Here is a 23,740-nt window from a genome sequence, read left to right as displayed (position 1 = left end):
ATCCCCCAGCCTGCTTCTTTCTGGCCAGGGCTAACAGGAAAAGGTTTCTCTGAAGATTGTGAATTCGGAGGGGGAAAAAAAAAAAAAGATTGTGAACTGGAGACTCACAGTGATAGCAGGGAGGGTGAGTGAGCTCTGGGGAGGCTGTTATCCACCCAGGACTCCGTGGTGGGAATGAGTGTGGCTGGCTCAGGGGCCTCACACACGCTTTACCTCCTCTCATTCCCACAGACACCCTGTGTGGTAGGCATTTTACAGGTGAGCAAACCAAGAGTGGAGACACCATACAATCGGTATGGTGTACGGGCTGGTAGGAGGGAAAAGACTGCATGGGCACACCAGCTGCCCTTCTGGAGAAGGTAGCTGGAAGATAAGCGCAGAAATGCTTCCTAAAGACGCGCTCTGGAGTGGAGTGTGGGTCTGATGGCCGGGCACCTGGGAAGCTGGTGAAAGCCACTCCTGATGCCCCAGACCTTTCTCTCCTCCTCAGCTTCCGGGTGCCCATGTGCTTCCTTGGTCCTGTCCCTGCTCTTCACCCCATGGCGGTATTCACTGTAAAGGTCACTGCTGGACAGGAGGTGTTCAACACCAAGAAAGGAAGCACCAGTGATGGTGTCTGTGTGGGCGGGGGTCCTGCAGAGGAAGACCTTCCCAGGAGCCTCCTGACCCCGGCACGACAGAGCCTGCTGTGTGTAAGCACACGCTGGTAAGGACTCCAGCCCTACCAGCCTGGGGAGACTGCCAGCCTCACCTGAGGACAAGAGCTTGTGTGTGCGCAGGAAGCTGATGGCCAGCCGCATGATGGAGGCTTTGTCCAGGTGGGAGCTCACGCTGTGAGGCAGGGGCAGCTCGTGGGCCAGCTCGTAGAAGACCTCCGTCTCCTTGCTCCGTCGGCACCGGGCAGCATCCCGGGACTTCTCCTTCCTCCTCTCCGAGCTGCTCCTAAATTGAGAGAGAAGGGGTTAGTTCCTGATATGTCACGGTCATCCTATCACGCCTCTGGTCAAGACATCCCCAGGGCCACAAACCATGGGGCAGCCAGACTCTTCCCCTGAACGGATGTGGGTCCATACCTGTCGTCCAAGCACACACAGCCTCAGCTGTACATTATCAGCTCTATTTTCGTGTGTGTGTGTTTGTGTATGTGTGTGTGCCTCTAACCGCCTCCCTCCTCTTGTGCACCTACAGTGTCCAGACTGGGGGCTTCACATGCAGGGGCTTGGAGCAAAGACTTGCCAATTAATCAACTGGCAATGACTGGGACTGGTCCCACATTATCTGGGGACTGAGGTGAGTGCCCGGGAATGGTGGGGGCAGAGTGAGGAAGCCGTGGCCACTGGCCCACAGGGCTGTGTCAAAGGATCTGCAGAACAAGACGAAAAACCACTTCAAGGCCCTCTTTCTGGATAAAACGCACTTTGAAAAAATTAAGCCCAGGACTGGACCTTAGATCCCATTTTGTATCAAAGAGTGATTTCCTCAGTAAACATTGAAAATGCCATGAGAGCCCAAGAAGAAACAGTCGGCCAGACATCTGTCAGGCTGGTGTCCCAAAGTGCATGCCTGGCAAGGGTTAAAAAGGAGTGTGCACAAACACTTCTCCTCTCTCATCCTGCCAGCATTAGGTTAGCAGCCTGTCTCACGCTCACTTTCCTCTTCTTTGCAGGACAGAAGGAAAGATGACACACAGTCAAACCTGCCTCTTTCAGGAAATCCTAAAGAAATCCTGTATCTTACAAAGCCTATGTTAGGTCCTAATGTGGGCAAGTTCAAAAGCCAGCCTGCCTGGGTTGAAATTCTAATTTCTCCATGTGCCAGCTCTGTACACTTAAATTATTTAAACCGCTCAGAGTCCTTTTTCTCATCTGCAAAATGGGACTAATAGAACTTATCCCACCAAGTTACTGTGAGGATTGGATATGATAATGTATGTGAAACCTTTACAACAGGTTTATCACAACTATAAGCAATCAATGTTAGCTTATATTAATAACAAAGCTGAAAAAAAAAGATCCTGAGAGTAAAAATGTTACACAAGAGTACAGTTCAACCTATTTTCATAGAAAGGGAGGTATTATACATAATGCTTCTTATACATTACATAGGAAAAAAATCTAGAAATATAACAAAAATAACTATTATTCTTTTTGTAAAAAAAACTTTTAATGTTTATTTATTTTTGAGAGAGAGAAAGAGAGAGACAGAATGTAACCAGGGGAGGGGCGGAGAGACAGGGAGACACAGAATCCAAAGCAGGCTCCAGGCTCTAAGCTATCAGCCCAGAGCCTAATGTGGGGCTCAAACTCCAAACTGTGTGATCATGACCTGAGCTGAAATTGGACGCTTAACCGACTGAGCCACCCAGGCACCCCCCAAAATAAATATTCTTACAGTTGTAACATATATAGTGCTTACTATATTCCAGGAGCGGTTTTAAGCACTCCTACATTAGCTTCTTGAATTCTCACAATTGTCCTTAAAAAAAATACTGCTGTTGTGTTTAATTTATAGATGAGGAAACACATCCAGAGAGGTGAAGTAATTCACCTGCAGTCCTTGGGCAGGTTAAGTGCAGAAGTGGCTTTGTGCCAGGCTTTTATCCATCAGTGAAGTTAGTGGAGGGATTATTATTTTTTAGTACTTATCTGTATTTTCTTACGTTTCTATAAATAATCTGTACTGCTCGTTTAGTAAACAAGTTTTTAAAAAACTTCTTCTATATATATATATATATATATATATATATATTTTTTTTTTTTTTTTTTTTTTTTTTTTTTTTTTTTTTTTTAATGTTTGTTTTTGTGAGAGTGCGCCAGCAGGGCAGGGGCAGAGGGATGGATACAAAGAATCCAAAGCGGGCTCCACACTGACAGCAGCGAGCCCCAGGCGGGGCTCGAACTCACCAACTGAGGGATCATGCCCTAGCCGAAGTCAGATGCTTGATCGACTGAGCCACCCAGGGGCCCCCCAAAATTCTTTCATTTTTAAATAAACTGCCCAATGTAGTTAATAGTTCTCAAGGCCTCATCCGACCAGCTCCACCTTGCTCCCTCTGTCCTCCCATCTGAGACTTGCAGAGCCAGCCACGGCTTCTCCTTCTGTTTGGTTTTGCAGACTATTATCTGGACAGAAGATTGGTATCTGGGGATTCACAGAATGTTGACGTGTCTCTCCAACCCCTCCAGATTTGGGGCAGAGGCACTGTTTGGCTTTATAAGATGCTTCATTTTTAAAAAACAGAGAATCCAGCTCCCTGGATGGATTAAGCATCACATACTCAGACTACGGGAAGAATGTCCAACAGCTGTTGATAGGCAGGGAGAAGCTTCAGAAAAAGTGTGAAATGGGTTAGATAGTTATTTCCTGTCCCCTCTCCCTATTCTGTTTCCTTTACCAAACTCCTATTTCCTTCGCTCCCCCTGCATCCATTCTCTGAGTCCTCACTCCATACCCTACCACCTGCACCCTCTCAGAACCTCAGGACCAGCTTGCTCCTGTATAAGAGTTTTAACAGCAGACTGTGTATGAGTCCCTTCCACTTATATTTTAGTCCTGACCTCTGACTGTGGAGCAAAAGCAGTTGTTCAAGGCTTGCCAACATTTCAACATAGGGAAGGAGACTGGGAGGGGACAGGACGCTAAAACTGGACACATCACACCTGTCTGTCATGAGAGCAGGCAAGGGAGGACTAGTGTCTTCAAGATGATGGATTCCACTCTCTAGCACCAACCCGTGGCTCCCCAACAAAAGCATCATCAGCACATGATCAGTATTAAGGCTTCTAGAGAAGCAATCCTGGGCAGAACAGATGGCCAGCACTGGCTGTGACATTCATGCCAACATCTGCATGCACAAAGCTTCCCTTTGCTACTGCCCCTTTCTTAGAGTGCGATAGACAAGGCAGAGAGGAAGAGCCAGAGGTAAGGAAAAAAAAAAAAAAAAAAGGCTGGAGTCGATGCTCTGTCTGGCAATGGCATTCATGACTTGGGTCCTACCATGTTCCCTCAACCATGAAAATGTTTATTCACACCCCCTTTTGTGCCTCAAAACTGCACCAAGGACCTTACATATATGACCTTATTATATAATTCTAATGACAATATGGTAGGTACTGTGGGCACAGTTTATACATGTCGAAACAAAGGCTCTGACATGATATATAACTTGCCCACGGTCACAAAGTAAATGCCTGCTTAAGCCCTTGGAAAGCATGAAGTCAGTTGAGCAGACACTTAGAAGTGCTAAGACACGCTGACGCTCTGTGTCTAATTCTGTCTTTACAACCTGCATGTGAGATGGGCAAGACAGGCATAACTCTTGCCCCCATTTCACAGATCTGGAAACTGAGGCCCGACCAGGCTAAGTTACTTACCTAGGACAATTGAGCTAATCAGTGGCGGAACTAGGGCTAGAACCCATCTCTTCCTAGGCCAATACTCTGTCCACTGCTTAATGGCAGGAGATAGTGGCTCTAGCAAGAAATAAAGAAACCGCAACATCTTAACATTTAGAAAAAGAAAGATGGAGAATCTCAGGCAGCCTCTTTTAAAAGTCATGAGCTACATGTTAGCTACCTTGTTTTTACAGTTGCACTCTGGGGCTAGTATAACTTTAATTAGATTATCTAGTTAACCTTGACACAGCCCAGGGATATCTGTTTAATGCTGACTCTTACAAGAACAAAAATGTGTAACGCTGCTCTCATTTAATTAGCAACACTGAAGAAGAAGCATAATTAATGATAAGTGTGAAGGTAAGACCTCCCTAATAGACACATCCACAGCCTACTTCAATTTGCCACAGGTTGAGCCTCTCAGCAAATGGAAAAAGGGGCTGGAAGTTAGGAGGGCTGGTGTTTTTGTTTGTCTGTATTTGTTTTATTTTTAATTTTTGTAAATGTTTATTTATTTTTGAGAGACAGAGATGGGCGGGGGGTGGGGGGTGTGCAGAGAGAGACAGAGACACAGAATTCAAAGCAGGCTCCAGACTCTGAGCTGTCAGCACAGAGCCCAACACGGGGCTTGAACTCACAAACTGCGAGATCATGACCTGAGCCGAAGTTGGACGCTTAACTGACTGAGCCACCCAGGTGCCCCAACTGGTGTTTTAATATACTGGCCACAAGACTATCTGATACAGATGAAGAAATACATTCTCGGTGCCTTGATAGCCTCATCTGAAAAATGGAAGAGGTCTCATGTCTTATTTATTTGTCAGGATCAAAGGTGAGTGTACAAGGGTTGGAAGCGCTAGAAAGCTTCTCCACAAACGAAAACCATCATGACATCAGGCTAATCTGAGTGTCAGTCACAGAGTTTGGCCATAACAGCTGCTCTTCATCACCAAATCCACACTGTCCCAGGGCTGGAGGCATAACTGGGGGTCAAGCTGCTCTTGACCAGTTCACGTTACGTTGCTGAACCTTCTTTTTTTTTTTTTTTTTTTAATTTTTTTTTAACGTTTATTTATTTTTGAGACAGAGAGAGACAGAGCATGAACGGGGGAGGGTCAGAGAGAGGGAGACACAGAATCCGAAACAGGCTCCAGGCTCTGAGCTGTCAGCACAGAGCCCGACTTGGGGCTCGAACTCACGGACCGTGAGATCATGACCTGAGCCGAAGTCGGCCGCTTAACCGACTGAGCCACCCAGGCGCCCCTGTTGCTGAACCTTCTTAGGGCAAGGAGGCTTCATGTACTAAAATACTTGGCATTTTGTTTTCTCTCCCTAGATAGGTACTAGAATTACCTGCAATATAGACCAGCATTTTTTTTGTTTGTTTGTTTTTAATGACAATTCTAGACATGGCATGTTAGAATTCTCTGCTTTCTCATCATAAGATAGTTAAATAAGTTTTCCAAATCATCCGAAAAGACTCAAATTTATTTCTTACTCCCAATTGTTCTTTCTACGAAGTGCCCACTCCTGTCTTTCTTGGTGGCCCTCCTGCAACCACAGGGTGGTCCTGCAGAGTATTTGGTATCCAGAACGCACAACATAAACATGGGCCTGGTTAACTCTGTCCTCCTGCAGGCCCAGAAGCATTTACTGAACTCCACGCTGGACCTCGTGAAACTGCAGAGTGGGTAAGGTGCTCATTCCTTGTTTGCATGGAGCATGCAGTCCACATGCAGTCTCGTTAGGAGCCAACAGCTTGAAACACCTCCGTGAACCACAGGCAGTAAACAGTATAAGCGGTTAAGATAAGGAACCAGCTAGGATGAGCAGGGTCACAGAAAACTACTCAGGGAGGTAGGACTTCAGCAGATCCTAGAAGGATACATAATACCATCCTTACATGGCTTGAGGGTCAGAAACTGCTTCTGCCCCTCCCCCACCCATATATGTGCTATCTCATTTGATTCTCCAACAACCCTGAGGGATAGGAACTATTATCCCCACTTAATAGATGAAGAAGCAGAGATTTAGAGAGATTAAGTAACTTGATAAAAGACATTGTCTCCAAGGGAGTTCTTCTGGGTCCAAGATCAAAGATTTCCCCACTGGCAGTGGGGAAACTGCTGTTTATTGCACAGCTTTGACATGCTGTGTTAGATACTTTCCCACAAAGTGGATGTCCAGACACTGCAGGGAAAAGAAGTGGGTTAAAATTTGAAAAGGACACAGTGACATAAAGATTCTTTGTCCTTAAGTGAGTACCCACTCATTTGGGAAAAAGACCTGAAACCTCAGAAGGAGGATTAAGGGCACTATCCATGTTCCTATTGGGTGTGAGAAGAAGGCAGGAGTCAGTGTGGTGGCCCTTTGTGGGATGCAGCCTCCATCACTATGGGGTGGATTGTGGAGGGGGACTGCTGGAGGGGACCCACTGGAGGCTGTGGGATGCAGCCTGCAGATACGTTTCTCTCCACGCTGCAGGGGAGGAACACGTTTCTATCATTTTTTTTTTTTGACATGTTAATACCTACAAGTTTATACTTACTCTCCCCAAGGTGGAAACTCACATTCTGAAACATTTGATCCTGATCAAGGGAAGCAACCATGTAAGGACCAGGAAGCTAGTCAGAAAAGAAAACAAAACTGATGTAAAGCTTCAGTGGGTATATGCCACAACTCAGCCAGGAAAGACCTCTGTGTCCAGAGCTTTGCTCTCAACTTCTGGGTCATTGGTCCAAGCTTGGCTTAAGTCAATAATAGAACCATTATCAGCTCTTGGTCAAGACAATCCTGGTTGCTGACTTCCAGCTGAATACAGCCTGGTGTGGGGCCCCCAAGATGTCCCCACATGGCACCAGTAAGGCTGGTTGCTTAATTAGCTATCTTCTTCTGACCTTCAGGACTCCGTGCCTAATGTCTGTGGGCCACCAGGGGACCAAAACACTACGCCTGTTACCCTATAAGCAGGATGGATTTCAGCAGGTAGAGAGAGAGAGAGAGACTGAAGTTAATTAAGCCAGCTTGCATCAGTCTATTGGTTGGTGGTGAAATTCTTTGTTTTAAAAATGTTTATTTTTGAGAGGAGGGGAAGGGGGGGGGGGGGAGAGAGAGAGAGAGAGAGAGAGAGAGAGAGAGAGAAAATCCCAAGCAGGCTCCACGCTGAGCATGGAGCGTGATGCAGGGCTCAGTCCCACAACGCCAGGATCACCATCTGAGCCTAAATCAAGAGTTGGACACTCAACCAACTGAGCCACTACGTGCCCCGTTGGCGGCAAAATTCTAAGCTGCGGCAAAATTCTAAGCTGTGCCAAACTGCAGGAGGTTGTGAACAGACGAAGGTCAAAAGCCTTTGGGAGGGCTCTCGTGACCCTTCCGTAAGGCTGTGTGGCCGCTGCACAAGGGCCGCCTGAAAGGGATGAAGAACAACAGCTTCAGGTCCCAGAGATCAGGACGAACCCCACACCCAGGGGTCGACAGCTGCACGGATGAAATCAGAGCAGAGCCAAAGCAAGTACTTCTCAATCTTGGCTGCTCACTTGAGTCACCAGAGGAGCCTTAAAGACTGATGCCTGGGTCCCCTCCCCCAGAGTCTGACTTAATAGACTGATTTAATGGTGTGGAGTTGGGGTATCAGGGATTTTAAAGCTTCCCGTGTGATTCTCATGTGCGCCCAGGCCTGGGAACCACTGTTGCAAAGCAGTCAGCTTAAAATAAAAAGGTTTGTGTTTTGGTTTTGGTTTTTGTGGAATAAAAAGGAAATTGATATTTATTGCGCACTGGGGCAAGGTGCATTTCATGGACAATCTCATCTGATCCTTGGTTAAACTATGGGGCGATACTGGTCCTGGTTTTTGCAGAGCAGTGATTCTCAACTTTGGCCTCCAGCAGAATCACCCGGAGGGCTCACTAAACCACAAGCTTCTACACCTGCGATCACATGTCTTCAGAGGCCTGAAACCCACGTCTATTTCTGAAATTAACCACTGCTCTAAGTATTTGGGGTGGCCTTTTAGAATGAATTTCAGAGCCACAAAAGAAAAGCAGTTGTAACACTTCACAGAACATATTTCATTTTAAACCCTAAACAATATCATCCTGTTTGCCCGCCTCCTTTAATCACCAGATTTGGCTGTGGATGGATGTTGGTTGTTTGAAAGAATGAAATGTGCCCTCAGAGATAAGGCCTTGCCACAATTGAAGTTACTCAAAAGAATAGTCTTTAGCTCTACAGACAATTCTAAAGGAGTGGCAAAAATGTGCAGAAGAGGGTGGTATTCTCACGGCCAATTTTCTGGTGTATTCGGATGTTTGTCCAAAGGGAGCAGAAATTAGTATATGAATCTATAACAGAGGGGAGTAAAGGCATCAATGTTAATCAGTCAAAATAGAAGAAATTAAACTTGCAAACTCAGGAGGAACTGGGCATATCAGACAGACCTCCACAAGGGGGGGGGGCGGGGAACCACATTAATATAGCTTCACTATGCACACCTCTGGTGAGAGGCATGGGCTCTGCCCGAAAAGACACCAAGCCTCACTGGGAGAGAAGACTAATACTATAGATTTGTGTATCGAAAGTCCTAAAACAGGGAATACCAAGAAGAGGTGAGGGCTAGAGTGGCTAAAACAGGAGTGGATGCTCCCACTCATCTCTTCCCTGAAGGACGAATCCTGGAGAGTGTCTCATACCTCAGCCTCCCAACCTCCCCTCCACTGGGGCCGAGCCCCTGACTCCCTGACCCACGTTGATGGTCTGTGTCCCTGGAGAGCAGGCCTGGACTGCATTCAGAGATGACAGTAATGTCTGGGGCCCACCCAACATGGCCCTCTAATGGTCAATTCTGCTTAGGGCCCGCTGGAGATGCTTATCTCGTGGGCTTCTGGGCTCCAGGCAGCCTGGGAGAAGAGCAGCAGACCCAATTACCAAGCAGCCACATAGGTATAGCCCATGTGGGGCTCCAGATGACCCAGCGCCTTATATAATCTGAGGACGTGTGCAGTCCCCAGCCCAGCTGGGAAAAGCCAGGCAGGCAGAGGAGTACCAGTGGTGAACTGTTGCCGTGCCTAGCTTCTCCGAGCCCAAGGCTTAGCGGGGTTTTCCTTATTCGACATATTATGAGCAACACCACTTTGTACCAATCACTACAGTTTGTAAAGCGCTTTATGAGCTAGTCTGTAAATCTCACCCAGTAGGATAGAAAGAGCAGGTACCATTATCCCCATTTGAGAGTTGAGGCAACTTGAAGTTCAGAAGGGGAGTAGCAATGTGCGGAGCTGGAACAGGAGCCCTGAGCTCCGGGTTTTCCAAGGACACATGAACAGAGAGCCCCCTGCCAACCAGCACTAGACATGTCACACAACTGCAACAGACCTTCGTTATTCATTGCCATTCTATAACCTAGCTTATCTTAAATCATTTCCTTTTTAAAAAATGCTTTGGTGAAGACAAGGGTAATACACATTTAGTGTAGGCAACTTTAAAAGTACAGAAAGGTATAAACAAAATGAATTGAGATTTTATTGGATTTATGGCTTCTTAATGGTTTATCACATTTTAAAGAATTCTTTAAAGATACTCATAACAGTCAGTCATATATTGTGTGGGTATATCACAATGCACTATGCTATTGTTGAGTTATGGTTTCTAATTTCTAGGTGTTATAAACACCACTAAGGTGACTGTGCATTAGGTGTTGCTTTCTAATTTATTTTTTATGATAAATGAGGACATGTATCAGCTGGCTCTCAGCTCCCCACAGCTGCCTCGCAGTGACTCCCCTGTGCAAGTTGAGGACTGGACAACATTAGCATTTCCAGGGCCACGACGGCTGCTATTGAAGGCAGGGTCTCGGGACAGGTGCCACAGAGGGAGGTATCAGGGGCAGGAAGGTAGGAAGCGCACACCCTCTTGGCCACTTTCCCTGCCCAGTCTCATAGGCCTCCTTTCTCTCTCTTGCCATATCCATGTTAACACAACTGAAGAGAGATGGCCAACTGAGTTGGAATTGGAGATCCCAGTTCTGTAAAGGCAGCCACTCTTGTTGGTCAGGAGGACCTCCTTCCCCATTGTATAAGTGTCTTTCCATCTACTCTGATCTCACCACAACCAATGTGTGGACAGAGAAGGCTCCGTGGCATCTGTACCCATGAGAAAGGGAGGAAAGCGAGTAGCTGCGAGGGGCATCAGCCTGGCTCTCCATGGTGCTCTCTGGTCTCTGATGCCTGCTACTGCCTGACCCTACACTGTGCAGACTCTAGCCGAGGGACTAATCAACCTCAGTGAGCTGAGATACTGTGGCTGCTGGTGCTACAGCATGAGATACTTGCTGTTGTAAAGGTCTCTCATCATACTGCCTCTGATTTAATCCTGAAACAATCCTATCAGGGAGGTATGGTATCATCCCCATTTTACACAGAAAGAAATAGGTTGCAAGGATGTTAAGTGACATGCCCGGTATCACCCAGTGATGGAGCCAGCACTCAAACCTGTCATTAAAAAAATTTTTTTTGTAAAGTTTACTTATTTTTGAGAGACAGAGCACAAGTGGGGGAGGGGCAGAGAGAGGAGGAGACACAGAATCCGAAGCAGGCTCCAGGCTCTGAGCTGTCAGCACAGAGTCTGACGTGGGGCTTGAACTCACAAGCCATGAGATCATGACCTGAGCTGAAGTTGGATGCTTAACCGACTGAGCCACCCAGGCGCCCTTCAAACCTGTCATTTAATCATAAATCCTATTTCTCTTCATTGCATTGCCACCTTCTGGGAAATGCTCATAAGCAGATCCCTCTTGCAGGTTCAAATGGGTTAGCTGAGCTGGGTGTATTGGGGGTGAAGCCTTCCCTCTAAGGATACTTTATTAGATGAATTCTGGATCTGGGAAGGGATGTCCCCAAAAGAGACACCCTGGCCACCCTTTTGCCCTAGGTCAGCCCCTTTTAAGCCAGGCCCAGTGGGATACATTTTCTCTGCTTGGAGATGTCTGTGTTTAAAAAAAAAAAAAAAAAAAAAAAAAAGTCCTTACTTTGCAGACACCACAGGTAAAGTGTTTCATTCTAATTTTTTCCTATTAAAAAACTTTTATTGATGTCTAACTGACCTAAGTTACATTTGTTTCAAGTACACAACAGAATGATTCACTATCTGCACACACTGCAAAGTGATCACCACAATACGTCTGGTCCCCACACTATTTTCCTCGGGGCGACTTCCCTAGGCTTGAGACTATCTGTCCGCACTCAAGGGTCTTTCTCTAAAGCTTCTATCTGCCAGCAGCCCTTCTTCCCCTGGGTCCCACGGGCTTCCAACCGCATGATCTCGTGGTTTGGCTCAAGCCATTCTGCATGTGCAGCCATCCTGATCCTATACCGCTGCGTGCAGCTAAGAAAACTGAAGAAATGACACAGCAGAAAGACAAAGGAAAAAGTGCCTGAGATGAGATGTGAACGGATTCCCACGCATGAAGCATGCACTTTCTCTGGAGGGAGTCGGGAACAGCTTACCGTCAGTGACCCCAGCCTCTACAGACCAGCTCCTGGCCTTCCCTGTCCCACATCCCACCTGATACACATGCCCTTCATCCACCTGGCCTGCCTAAGTGACACCCATCTCTCGGGACCTCCCGCAGCCCATGTTCACCGGGAAGGCCTCACCTCTGCAGACTTCTGCACATCCCGCATCAGAGATTCCGCACTGCATGATCCAGCCCTGGTATTTATTCTCTTCTTATATCACTTCTGTAGTCTTTGTCTCTCCCTCTGGACCACATATTCCCCAGGGAAAGGACCCATCACCTGTTCTTCTGGTGTCCTCTAAAGCATAAATAGTACAAAGTGGTACAAATTGGAGACACTGGATAAAAAGCACTTGAATGATTTCTGTTCTGTGAATTCGTCAAAGTCTCTCACCGTTCTAGGTCTTTTGTAAGAATTCTAATCCAGTTCTCAATCAGAATAAAAGGTTTCCATCCAGGAAGAGCCACAGACAGAGAGATTCAAAGACGTGTGTGTGTGTGCGTGTGTGTGTGTGTGGGGGGGGGCCGCACACATTTCCAACTCCTTGAATGAAACCTGGGGTCTGAACTAGTACTGCTGACAGCTGCCTGTGGGGTCCCACGCACCAGCACTTCTCAAACTTGACTGCGCACACAAGTCACCCCAGGATCTTGTTACAGTTTCTGACTCAGTAGGTCTGGGCTGGGGCCTGTGAGTCTGCATTTCTAGCAACCTTCCAGACGATGCTGATTCCACTGACCACACCCAGGGACACAACGGAGATGTCGATGTTGACAGGGTCAACGTTACCCTTGATGTCATCCTTATCCAAAGCCACCTAAAGTCTAACAAGTCAGATCTCTCTTCTGCCAGGAAGAAGCTCCCTCTCTTTTTATATTTTCTTACAGGATATTTCACTGGGCTCCACTTGGATGTCCCCGCTCTCCTTTGAGTACCCCCTCCCTCCATCATCTCATCCCCTTTTATTTCTTAAAACTCCTTCCCTAGGGGCCAGTCCAAGACCAACCTCCCGCAGACGCTTCCCGGCCACCCTCACTCCCTTCTCCAAGGCGCTTCCTGCCTACATTACTCACTAGCTCTCATGAGAGACCTCCCTGTCTTGCTGGCTTTTCTAAGCCAGAGCCCTGCTGCTAGAGCTGGACTGTAAGTACCTTGGTGCTTTTGCACGGAGAAGGGGCGCAGACACAACATTTACTTCTGTGCATCCTTCACGGGACCTTGGCCCAGGGCAGACACACTGGGTAAATATTTGCTAATTGACTCTAAGGACAATTCAAGCATGCCCTTTACTCTTCTCCTTTCCCTCTCAGGGCCAAAAGCAAAAGTGATCACAGCAGCTTTGGCCTCCAGCCCCAGCCCTGGGGCCTTGCCTCTCCCAGGAGCTGCAGCTGGGCCAGCTTAGATTTTGTGTAGTGCTCCGCAGCAACTCTTCCCTTCAGTGAAGAGTTAAAGCACCGGGAAGGCTGCTTCCCACTTGGAAACCTCCATTTCCTCATGCAGCTTGAACAAGAGAACATCTATGGACGGAGGCTGAGCGAGCCAACTGCACAGGGAGTGAACTCACTCTGAATGGGGCTGTTCTAACGTCAGCCAAGTCAAGCCATTAAGATGCCAGCCCCAAGGCGCAGCCCCCAGCCTCACCTCTAGATATCCCCTCAGCTCTTCGGCACAAAGGATGAATGGTGAGCACAGAGCCTAGTGAAAGCAAGCTCTTTCATGAGCAGGGAAGCGGGGCTGGGTGCTGCAGAGTGGGTGCAAAAGTAGAACTCCTCCTCTCTCCCGCTCCCCCTCTTCACCATGCTGAACCAAATTAACCCCCGATGTACATGGAGTTGCCCAAACCACTGCTCCTCAAAAAGGCAACCGAGGGGAGGGGGTGAGTAATAACATTAGAGAAAATATGTGCAGTGCCAAAAATAATCACCGTGTCATGAGAAAACAGAACTGGGCCGCCTCTGGGGCCAGCGCTGGGCATAGGCAGGAAGGAGGGGGCAAAAATTCCCCTGGCAGTGTCGTCAGGCATTCTGGGTGAAAAAATTTAAAAAGCTATAACTGGAGTAGACAGTTGTCAGAAAGAACGCTCTTCTTGAAAAGAATATGATTTTAAAGGTCTGTTCTCTCCTATTTCAGACACTTTAATTTCAAAGAAAATAACATTTGTTTAGTCTTTGAATCGGGACTGACGCTTGATCATATGCTAATAGTGAAATATCCCAGGATCTGCCTTACTAATCCCAATTTGACGCCAGAAATTCTGGTGCCTGGTATTTAAAGTATTTCAAAACAGAAATAGAAGGCGGGGGGGGGGGGGGGGGGTGGCGCACAGACAGAATCTCTTACTTTCTCCCCCCATCCCATAATGCCTTCTCTCCTCCCTATTTAAAAAAAGAACATGGGGAACCTGGGTGGCTCAGTCAGTTAAACGTCCGACTTCGGCTCAGGTCATGATCTCACGGTTCGTGGATTTGAGCCCTGTGTCGGGCTCTGTGCTGACAGCTCAGAGCCTGAAGCCTGCTTCAGATTCTGTGTCTCCTTCTCTTTCTGCCCCTCCCCCACTCACGCTCGCTCACACTCTCTCTCTCAAAGATAAACATTAAAAAAAAATTTTTTAATACCAAAAAAAAAAAAAAAAAAAAAAGAAGAAGAAGAATGCAAGCAAAGATAAAGGAAAAAGAAAAGGAGAGAGAAAGGAACCCAAAGAAAACCTCGGGGACCCTTTCTGTCCTGGGCTTCAATCCTATTTTCAGACTGTTACACAGTTGCATGTCCAGAGCTGTGGGATCTGATTCATGGCCAAATGCTAGTCCTTGCTTTCTTCCAATTCTGCCTGCCATACTACAATGAGAAGGGAGATGTTCATGCACATTATAGAAGCTACATTCCATTCCTTTGTAGAGAAGTCATCAAAAGCCACGGGAAATGCCAAAGTCTTCCCCCAAGTTACTATCATGCTCTCAGATGATAATATTGAGCAATTTGGGAAATGGGGTTTTCTCCCCGGCAACAGCCTTTCCTCTCCACTCACTCAGCAAGTATTTATGAACCCCTCTTCATGTGCTCAGAATGGGAGCAGTAGAATGAAGCCTAGAATGACCACTCCTGGCCTCAGGGAGTTTGCAGAGAAGTGCAGGGTCAAGTCCTGAAGGGCTGGCCTGGCAATCAGCCACTGTGATGCCAGGCACCAGGAAAAAGTCTGCAAGGCTAAACAATACAGGGAAAGCTGGCTTCTGGAAGAGGGCTGCTGGAGCAGGGGGTACAGGGAGGCAATCGGCGGGCAGGAGGGATGACAAGGACAAAGATACTGCTGAAGAAATGTGGGAGCGGGGTGGCTGGGAGTCAGGAGACAGGCTGGAGCAGGTACCAGGCTGGAGAAGTCAGTGTGGGGAGATGCATTCATTCCACAAACACCACTGAGTATCCACAAGGTGCCAAGCACAGAGGAGGGCTTTCAACAACAAAACGACAGGGAAATAAAGTCTGATGATCAGATACCTGCCTACCCCACTGACTGGTAGTGTCTGAGGTGCCAGGTGGTGGGCAGGGCACAACCCAACCTGGATCCCTCTTCTGCTGGATGTGCTTTTGCCATGCTGGACAGCAAGTATGAGAACCCCTCTTGGAAGTAATGCCAGGGGAAATGAGTCCCTTTATTAGGAGCTCTAAATATGGCAGCAAATTGTGGGCCACCACGGACTGGAGCCTTGGCTCAGCCCACAGAGACCTCAGCAAGGCATGCTTGCTAAACAGTAACTCATAACCGCTACCCATGGGACGAAAAACAAACTTCACTGAGGGTGCGCGCCTCTTCTGGTTCCAGTGGTGCTTTGTTTATTTTCAAAGACATCAGCCCCCATCTTCTGGCTGTTTCCCCTTGCTTCCTGATTGAGAAGAATACAATTCCAATCAGACCTCAGGGGAAGGAACAGCTCTCCAGTCCACTCCCCTTGCCCCCAGACCATTTCAGCCTGTCACTGCCCTGTTTAAAAATGAGAGTGGCTCCCTACTGCCCTCCTGATGAAGCCCAAGCTCTAGACGTCCCTTGAGGTCACCTAGCCACGACCTTGCCTTCTCGTCTTTATTCCTGGAAGCCAGCAGCACCCTACCTGCTCCAGCCAGACCACGTTCCATACCGCCCCCCCCATCACTGAGCACCCCTAACTGCCACCCAGTTATTTTTTTCCACCTGAAATGTGATCTTTACTCTCCTATATTCCAAACCCTGTACTTTCAGAACCACCTCTTCCATGGAGATTTTTCTGATCACTCTACCCAGCCCACCCTGATCCCCCACCGCTGTCCTGAACACATGGAGAGCTGATCAATACTTACCTGTAAGGTAGCATCACCTTATTGTTCCTTATCTTATGGGCCTTCTCTGATGGCAGAGGCAAATGTCCAAGTTCTTATGTACACACAGCCTGGCACTATACCTTACCCTCAAAATAAGAGTTTCATCTCTTTCAGATGGCAAGTTGGAGTGAAGGCCAAAGCAGCCAAGACCACCCCCCCCCACTCCCCCTCAACCCCCAGCTATAGGATCAGGACTGCAGATTTCTAATGCTTTGGTGCTTTCTGAGTAGAAAGGGGGTTAATAAAGAGGAACGATGGTGACTGTCTTCCTCACTAGGTTACCTAACATCCGATGACTCCTCACTGTCCCAGGAAACAGGTCTCCATACCCTGTCTTCATACTGAAGGTGCTGGCTGTGCCTGCTGTCCTCATCACAGGGGGTGTTCAGTGAGCCAAATGCCACTCAGCTTTCACTGACAATGTGCAAGCCTGGACAGAGGTGCCCCCCCCCCCCCCGCACCAGATGAGACCGGGGAGGTTTCTGTCTCAGATCCCAGTTCCTTGGCACAACAGAACAATTTGCTGCCCAACACCACCCATCACCCAAAGCTTTCACGTCACATGTATGGATGCCCTTCTTGGAATCAGATTTTAAACAAAGAAGATGCCAGGGGTTGGCCAGGGTTCCACCCCTTTAGTGATGTAACTTGAGAAAATGGGCCAAGCCATCCCCCCGCCCCAAAAAAGCTTCTAAAGACAAAAATCCTAAGAGACAAAAACCAAACAAATTTAAAACCCAATGAATACCCTGGAGGTCAGCAAGAAGGGTTCAAGAAGGACCCACACTTTGGAATAAACATCCTCCATTAGCCCAAATGTCAGTGTTTAAAAATCTAGTCCCCAAACCTCAATCCCACCCCCTCAACACACACACCAGACCAGGAGGGGGTTAATAGAACCCAGCTGCTCCCCTTATCTGGCTAACCTGCTAATGGCAAATCTCTGCTACTGATATTTTATCAGTGATTTCTGCAGATCACTTTTATTAGAGATAATGTCATTTTTACTTCATTATCCAGCCCAGCAGTCAAAGAGAAAACAAGTTGCTATTTTTTTCTGTGAAACACCAGTTCCGTCCATTAATGCTGACAGGTGACAGCAAACTGAAACTCTTTGGCCACAATTTTGGGCAAAAGACTGGACAGTTAACCCTCTGTTTCCTGGGTGGAGCGGAGCACCCCAGAAGCCTCTTCCATCATGGCTACAGAGCCAAGGATGGTTTCTATGTTTCTGATGCCCATTACCCCGAATGCTCAAGAAGGGCCCATTGGTTTTGCCTCAGCCATCCTGCACGCTCAGTCCCAACTCGGCAGATAAAAATGATTGTATGACATCTGGGCAGGCGAGTGCAGCAGCACTGTTAATTCTACTTTGTAGAAAGTGATAATTAACATATGAGTCAGCAGCAGAGAAAGACTTTAAGCCCAGGGAAGAAACAGCCCCAGAGTCCCTGAGGCCTCAGAGGCCGGACAGTGTTCGAGTAAATGATTTAGAAGATTAGCCCTAGTATGGGGAGACCTGATCGGAGGGTGGTTGTGTAACCCCCAGTGGCTCTTTAGAGTGGCTCTCAGCTATGCCTGGAATAGTCCCAACCAGGCCGCCAGCTTGTGGAAGGAAAAGGCCCATTCCTCCGGAATCAACTAAGAAATGTTCTTTTCTGTCCTACTGCTTACTTGTTTCTAATTATTTTTTAAAATGCCAGATGCAGCTTTGAGTGACTTCTGATTGACTTACAGACTGGGACAAACCCATTTGTCCTATACCCGCTGCGGTGGGCCACACCCCACAACTCTGTAGCACCTGGAAGAAAGTTCTAAAGCAGCCAGAGGTGTCTACAAAGCCACTATTTACTTGGCTAAAAGGGCAAGTACTCCTTTGCAGTTTAGCATTTTTGATAGAAGTGTGGCTCTCTGGAATTTAAGTCCCATCTGGCGTTTATGTTTGGCGAGCTTTTAGCTTTCATTAACTGAACATTTACTGAGTGTCCGCCCTGTGCCAGGCACTGGGGATACAGAAGGAAAGACAGGGCTCTGCCTTCAACCAGCTGGCAGTCTAGTGAGGGAGACAAATAAACAAACCACGGCCAGGTGGACCGCCTGGAATTTGGGGCTCAGACACCCCCTCTGTGACCCAGCAAGAGTCCCTCAGGTTTTTCTAAACCTCAGTGTCCTACAAAACAGTTACTCTAAAAGTGCTGGCCTCCTTGAGCTTTTGTGCGGAGTAACACATGTACATGTAGCCTCGATCCATGTCTGTGGCACACCGTGGGCTGGGCGGTGCTGAAGGTGCTGCTGCAGAAGTCAGCAGAGAGTGCTCTTGGGAGCACAGAAGGTGCCGTGACCCAAGGCAGGGAGAAGGGGAGCCTCACGGAGGGCTCTCTCAGTGAGACTGTGCGGACAAACAGGAGTTGGCCAGGACAAAGAAGTGGTAAAGGGGTCTCGAGAAGATGCAGCACAACAGGCCTGGGGAGGTCTAATAAGGAGGTGCTTGGCTCAGGTTTTTAGGAGCACAGGCCTTACCAATCGGGGCTGGCTTCCAGAACAATGTTTGGGACCATCCCTCCCAAGGTGTCCCAAGGTGCCCTCGGCCAGAGGCAGAATCCTGGGTCCGCTGGAACATGGGGCAACCCTGTTGTGGCATTTCTTCTATTTTTGCATTCCTCGTGTTTTGACAATGAGATGATTGTGTGGATATTACAAGAGGTGATTATCTCCATGGGCGCTGAGCCTGTTTTAGTGCAAAGACTTTGCCTTGCCAGAGCCAAGACTTCTGAGGTCACCGCTGAGTTGCCAGTTCTAGAGAACCTCCGACAAACCTCAAGGCCACCAGGGAACCTGCTCTTTGCAGGATGGCTTATTTTAAAAGATAAGCCATGCTACACAGGTGTTGGATAGGAGACAGTCTGTGCGGGGGACAGTTTCAATTCAGGGTGGCACACTAAACATCTTCGTGTGCCTAGTTTTGTGTGCAAGGAATTGAGGGAAGAGAGAGGTACCCTCTGCCGTGAGGCAGTAACTGCACAGAAACGGTCATCTGTTGGGGCGCCTGGGTGGCTCAGTCAGTTAAGCATCCGACTTCGGCTCAGGTCATGATCTCGTGGTTTGTGGGTTCGAGCCCAGCATCCGACTCTGCGCTGACAGCTCAGAGCCTGGAGCCTGCTTTGGATTGTGTCTCCCTCTCTCTCTGCCCCTCCCCAACTCACATGCGCACACACTCTCTCTCAAAAATAAATAATATTAAAAAAATTAAAAAAAAAAAAAAAGAAATGGTCATCTGCACTTCTGGATTCCATAAATTAGGATTTCACCCCAGATTTCTGTGGACTGGGAGTGTTCAGTACAGCTCACATCAAAGGAGTGGTGAGCACTGAGCTTGTTTGACTCTTGCGTGATCAAAAGCATTAAGGTGAAACACTGGAGGAAAAGTTTTAAGAAAAGGGAAACGATGAAAATATTCCCGTTTTTTCTACATGTTACAACAAGCAGGGAAGCACATATGTTCCGGGACCTCGATCAAAATATGGTCAGCAGTTACACATTCTTAGTTGGATTTAAGTCACTGTGAATGATTCATCTTGATGCCTATAAGTGAACTTCCTGGCTGTGAAGGGATGGCTGGGGAAATTAAAATGTATACTATCCCATTAAGAAGCAGGCAGAGGCTATCCAGATAGCCAGTGGTGCTTTTAGCTTTAGGGAAAGTTTTTTTTTTTTTAATGAAAAATCTTACTATTCTTAAAATTTTCTTAGAGATAGAAATAGGGATGAGCACAGGCCAATGAACAAGCAAGTCTCCAGGGGAAAAAAACTTGCTATATGGAGGGAGGGCTCCTGACTCCTATTGCTTTTAGCTGCCAGCTTCCCTTGAGTATCTTCCTGTTCTGCAGAATAACCTCCATGCTCCTCTCCTGCCTTGTAAGGATCCAGAGTAGAGGCTGAGTCCCAGGAAAGAAGGAGCATTCTAGAAACGGTACCTCCTGTCCTGATGTTGCCTAGCACCCAGATGATGATGCCCAAACCAGCATCCCCAGCCAGAGGTCTCCACTTTAGGACAGGGTCTAATCACCCAGGAAGGATTTCTGGAACTGCCCTTATTAAGGAAATGTAATATGTAACTTGACTTAAAAAATCCAGGAAGCTCTAACACTCTATCAAGTTCTTAAGACGTTTTCTTTCCTCCATAATCCTTGGCCAAGTTCAAAGGTGAGCACTTTCCCAGAGGCTTATTAGGAATAATGTTTATTTCACATATTTGGGGTTGCAAAGTTTGATTCCATCTTGCTTATTTGGGAAAAAATAACTTTTTTTATGAAAGGAAGGGAGGGGGTGGGGGATGAGCCAAGGGTAAAATTTGGGAGAGAAGAAAGGTGCTTAGAATACTGGCCTGGAGGGCAGGCTCAAGTTCTGAACATTTTTTATCTCTGATTTTCTCTGAAGGGTCGTAAGGCCAGCTCACTCTACCTTTCACTCTTCTCAACCTGTGTGACCGCATCTGTCCTCCCTTTCTTTGTGGGTGCTTGTGTCAACGGGTGCTCTGATGGCAAATGTAATACAAGCTTGTGCCTTCACAGAGGGTGCTATATAAATAAAGTGAACTGACAGGGATTACCAAGATTTCTGGGTTCTTTACTGTGAAAGGAATTCAGCAGAAAGCTGTGTGCGAGGGTTTGTGGTCTGTGCATCTGAAGCCAGGGTGTCACAACTGGCCTATTGAGCCAGGCCATCACTGACGGCTTGGGGCGGGGGGGTTGGGGAGCAGAAGTTCTCAGTGACCGAGGGAGGCCAGGGAGTTCATTCTTGAAACTCATGTGTCATATCCACTTCATATCCATCCCCCAGGATAAAGCGCCAGATCTAACTGGCCCTGCCACCTCCCATGTTTGGTTAGTGAGGAGGAAGTATGGGAGTGCGAGTAGGGGGGATACAAATACTTGATGCCTCTACCCATCTTATCTGCTGACTTGGCCTCTACTTGTTCCTCAAGCCCCCAGCTCACCCCTCCAAGGACATTCCCCCACATTCCCTGGCTGGGGTGACCTCTCTTTTGTCTGCACCACTCTTTTGTCACACGGCGGTCTTTGCCAAGTATTGTTAAGTCTCTTGTCGCCTTTGTAGGTCAGGGGCACTCAAGGCCCAGTCTGCATATCTACCTTGAGGAACTATGAGATAGTCAGGCTGCAGGAGAAATTGGAGGCTATTGCCAAGTTTCCTCAAAACCTAAGTTCCAACACTGCTGGGCAGAGGTGGGGAAGCCTCAGGGAGCAGGTGGACTCATCTCTGATAAGGATGGTTCAGTAGGCATGAGGTAAAACCGAGCTCTGACAAAGCTGGGGCTGGAGGGCTCTGCAGGGCTGCCTCTGAGCGCTGCCCTCTAGAGGAGGGGCTGAGAACACCACCAGGATGCCCGGGGCCGTTGGAAGCCTCGGGAGGGCACAGCGCTGGGCTTTTTTCCCACAAGTCGTGCAACACATGATTGTTTTATGCCTACTTTGTGCCAGCTGCTATGTTCTACCGGAATGATTGTCTAAGAAGATCTGGAAAACCAGTGAGTTTTCTAGACTTTGTCCCTCTCCATCCTGATGTGTAACCCTGGTCTTGCTACAGTTCTACTTTAAATATGAATACAGTGTTCCAAGCTGAAGAATCCTGGGATTTGATCAACTGGTCTGAGGTGCCGTCTACAGTCTTTGTGTTGGATTTATGGCTGCTACAAATCTCCTGACTGCTCTGGTCCCCTTGATATTCTCTATTCCTATTGTCTTACCACCCATACCACCAAGATTTAAATTTCTAATATTCTCTCACTCTCTAATTTTCTCCTGAATATTAATGTCCTCTCTCCTCTTAGATTATAGCTCCTTGAGGGCTGGGGCCATATATTCTACTTTTTCTCTCTCCCACCGCGCTCAGCACAGTACTGGGACCAGCACACCACTGGCACTGAATGTACACTCAATCACAGAACAACAGCATTTTAGAGTACACACGATGTTAGCATGTATCTAGTCGGATCAGGTCCCTCTGATGGACACATGAGGAAACTGAGGCTGGAGGTCATCATTCACTGACTCAGGCAGCACAACCCGTTTTCACGTCTTGGAGCTAAGACCAACGTTACGAGCCATTAGGACACACCCTCTGACATAGACTCTACTAGAATGACCCCCATTTTGCAGATGAAGAAACAGGAGTAGGGAGTGCTTAAGCAACTTATCCAAGATGCTTCCACTAATAAACAGCAGATCCGGGACTTGAGCACAGGCTATGTGGCTCCAGGGCATACATGGTTACCACCACTCTATCCCATTTCTCCTCTCCAGAACCCTTAGAATCATCTCTCGCCAATTCCCCATCATAGCATTTACCATCTCCTGCCTTGACTATGACCACCTGCATGCCTGTCTCCCCCTACCCAGCCCCCACTAGATTGCAGCTCTCATGGGCAGGAACAAAGGTGTTTTCTTCTCCTTTAATCTTCCAGGGTCTCCATTCAGTGCCTTCCCTAAAGTGGATGTTTATGGGTAAAAATCCCAGAAAATACAAATAAAATATGCTAGACTAGATAAGGCAATAAATTTCTTCCTCCTAGAATGCTGTGCAGAACTCTAAAAAAGTTTTTTTAATGTTTATTTATTTTTGAGAGAGAGAGAGAGAGAGAGGGAGAGGGAGGAGTAGAGAGAAGGAAACACAGAATTTGAAGCAGTCTCCAGGCTCTGAGCTGCCAGCACAGAGCCGGATCCGGATGCGGGGCTCGAACCCGCAAACCTGAGATCATGACCTGAGATGAAGTAGGATGCTTAACCGACAAAGCCACCCAGGTGCCCCTGTGACGAACTCTTTACACCTGTTTTCCCCATGTTTACCAACATGTTTTCCCCACGTTTCCCCTGTTTACCTACAGGGTACAGGCATCTGTTAAAAGTGCAAATGCCTTTGCCAAGGCCTCTCCATCCTGACCAAACATTGCACAACTCTTGCACAACCATGGAGTCACAAGGGAGGTTCATCCTCCAGGCAGGTGATCTGGCCACTCCTTTCTGCAGCTTATTCATGGTTTTCCTTCCCTTACTCTTTCACTCTGTACAGAAGACTCCATCCTGGCCCACATCCTTAAGCTACTTACTACTCCAAGACATCTTATGTCCCTTAATATTAAGTAGGCAGCTGGGACTGGAAACTAATGTGAAAGCAGACCCACCATCCTCCAGCTTCTCCCAGGAACATAAGTTGGTCCCCTGCTGGCAAGACAGTCAGCAGTGACTACTGGATTTGGGTGTTTCTCAGCTCCACACAGGAGAGGGAACCGGGCTATCCCCATGGACAACTGAGGCCGGGGGCATGCAATCCCAGAAGCATGCGATCATGTCCAATCCCAGCAGCATGCGATCATGTCCGTTTCACAGAGAACCCCACTCTTTTCTCAAATATTCAAAATGGTGTCCCTGCTACTCCAAGGCTGCCCCTTAGGAAGACTAACTGGC

The 23,740-nt window shown here is 47.7% G+C and overlaps 1 protein-coding gene across 1 annotated transcript in view; it reads right to left on the bottom strand.

Moving 5' to 3' along the window:
- Window positions 1-23,740, bottom strand: part of EPAS1 (endothelial PAS domain protein 1) — an 84,010-nt gene that overhangs the window by 35,074 nt on the left and 25,196 nt on the right. The window contains exon 2 of the mRNA XM_053890658.1: window positions 752-942. Coding sequence (XP_053746633.1) covers window positions 752-942 — 191 coding nt within the window. The remainder of the gene's footprint in view (window positions 1-751; window positions 943-23,740) is intronic.

This window comes from Panthera pardus, unplaced genomic scaffold, assembly GCF_024362965.1.
Source record: "Panthera pardus isolate Hobbes unplaced genomic scaffold, ASM2436296v1 HiC_scaffold_25, whole genome shotgun sequence".
In the NCBI taxonomy this organism is placed as follows: Eukaryota; Metazoa; Chordata; class Mammalia; order Carnivora; family Felidae; genus Panthera; species Panthera pardus.
Note: the sequence above shows the minus strand (reverse complement) of the source record. Positions and strands in the feature narration are given on the sequence as shown.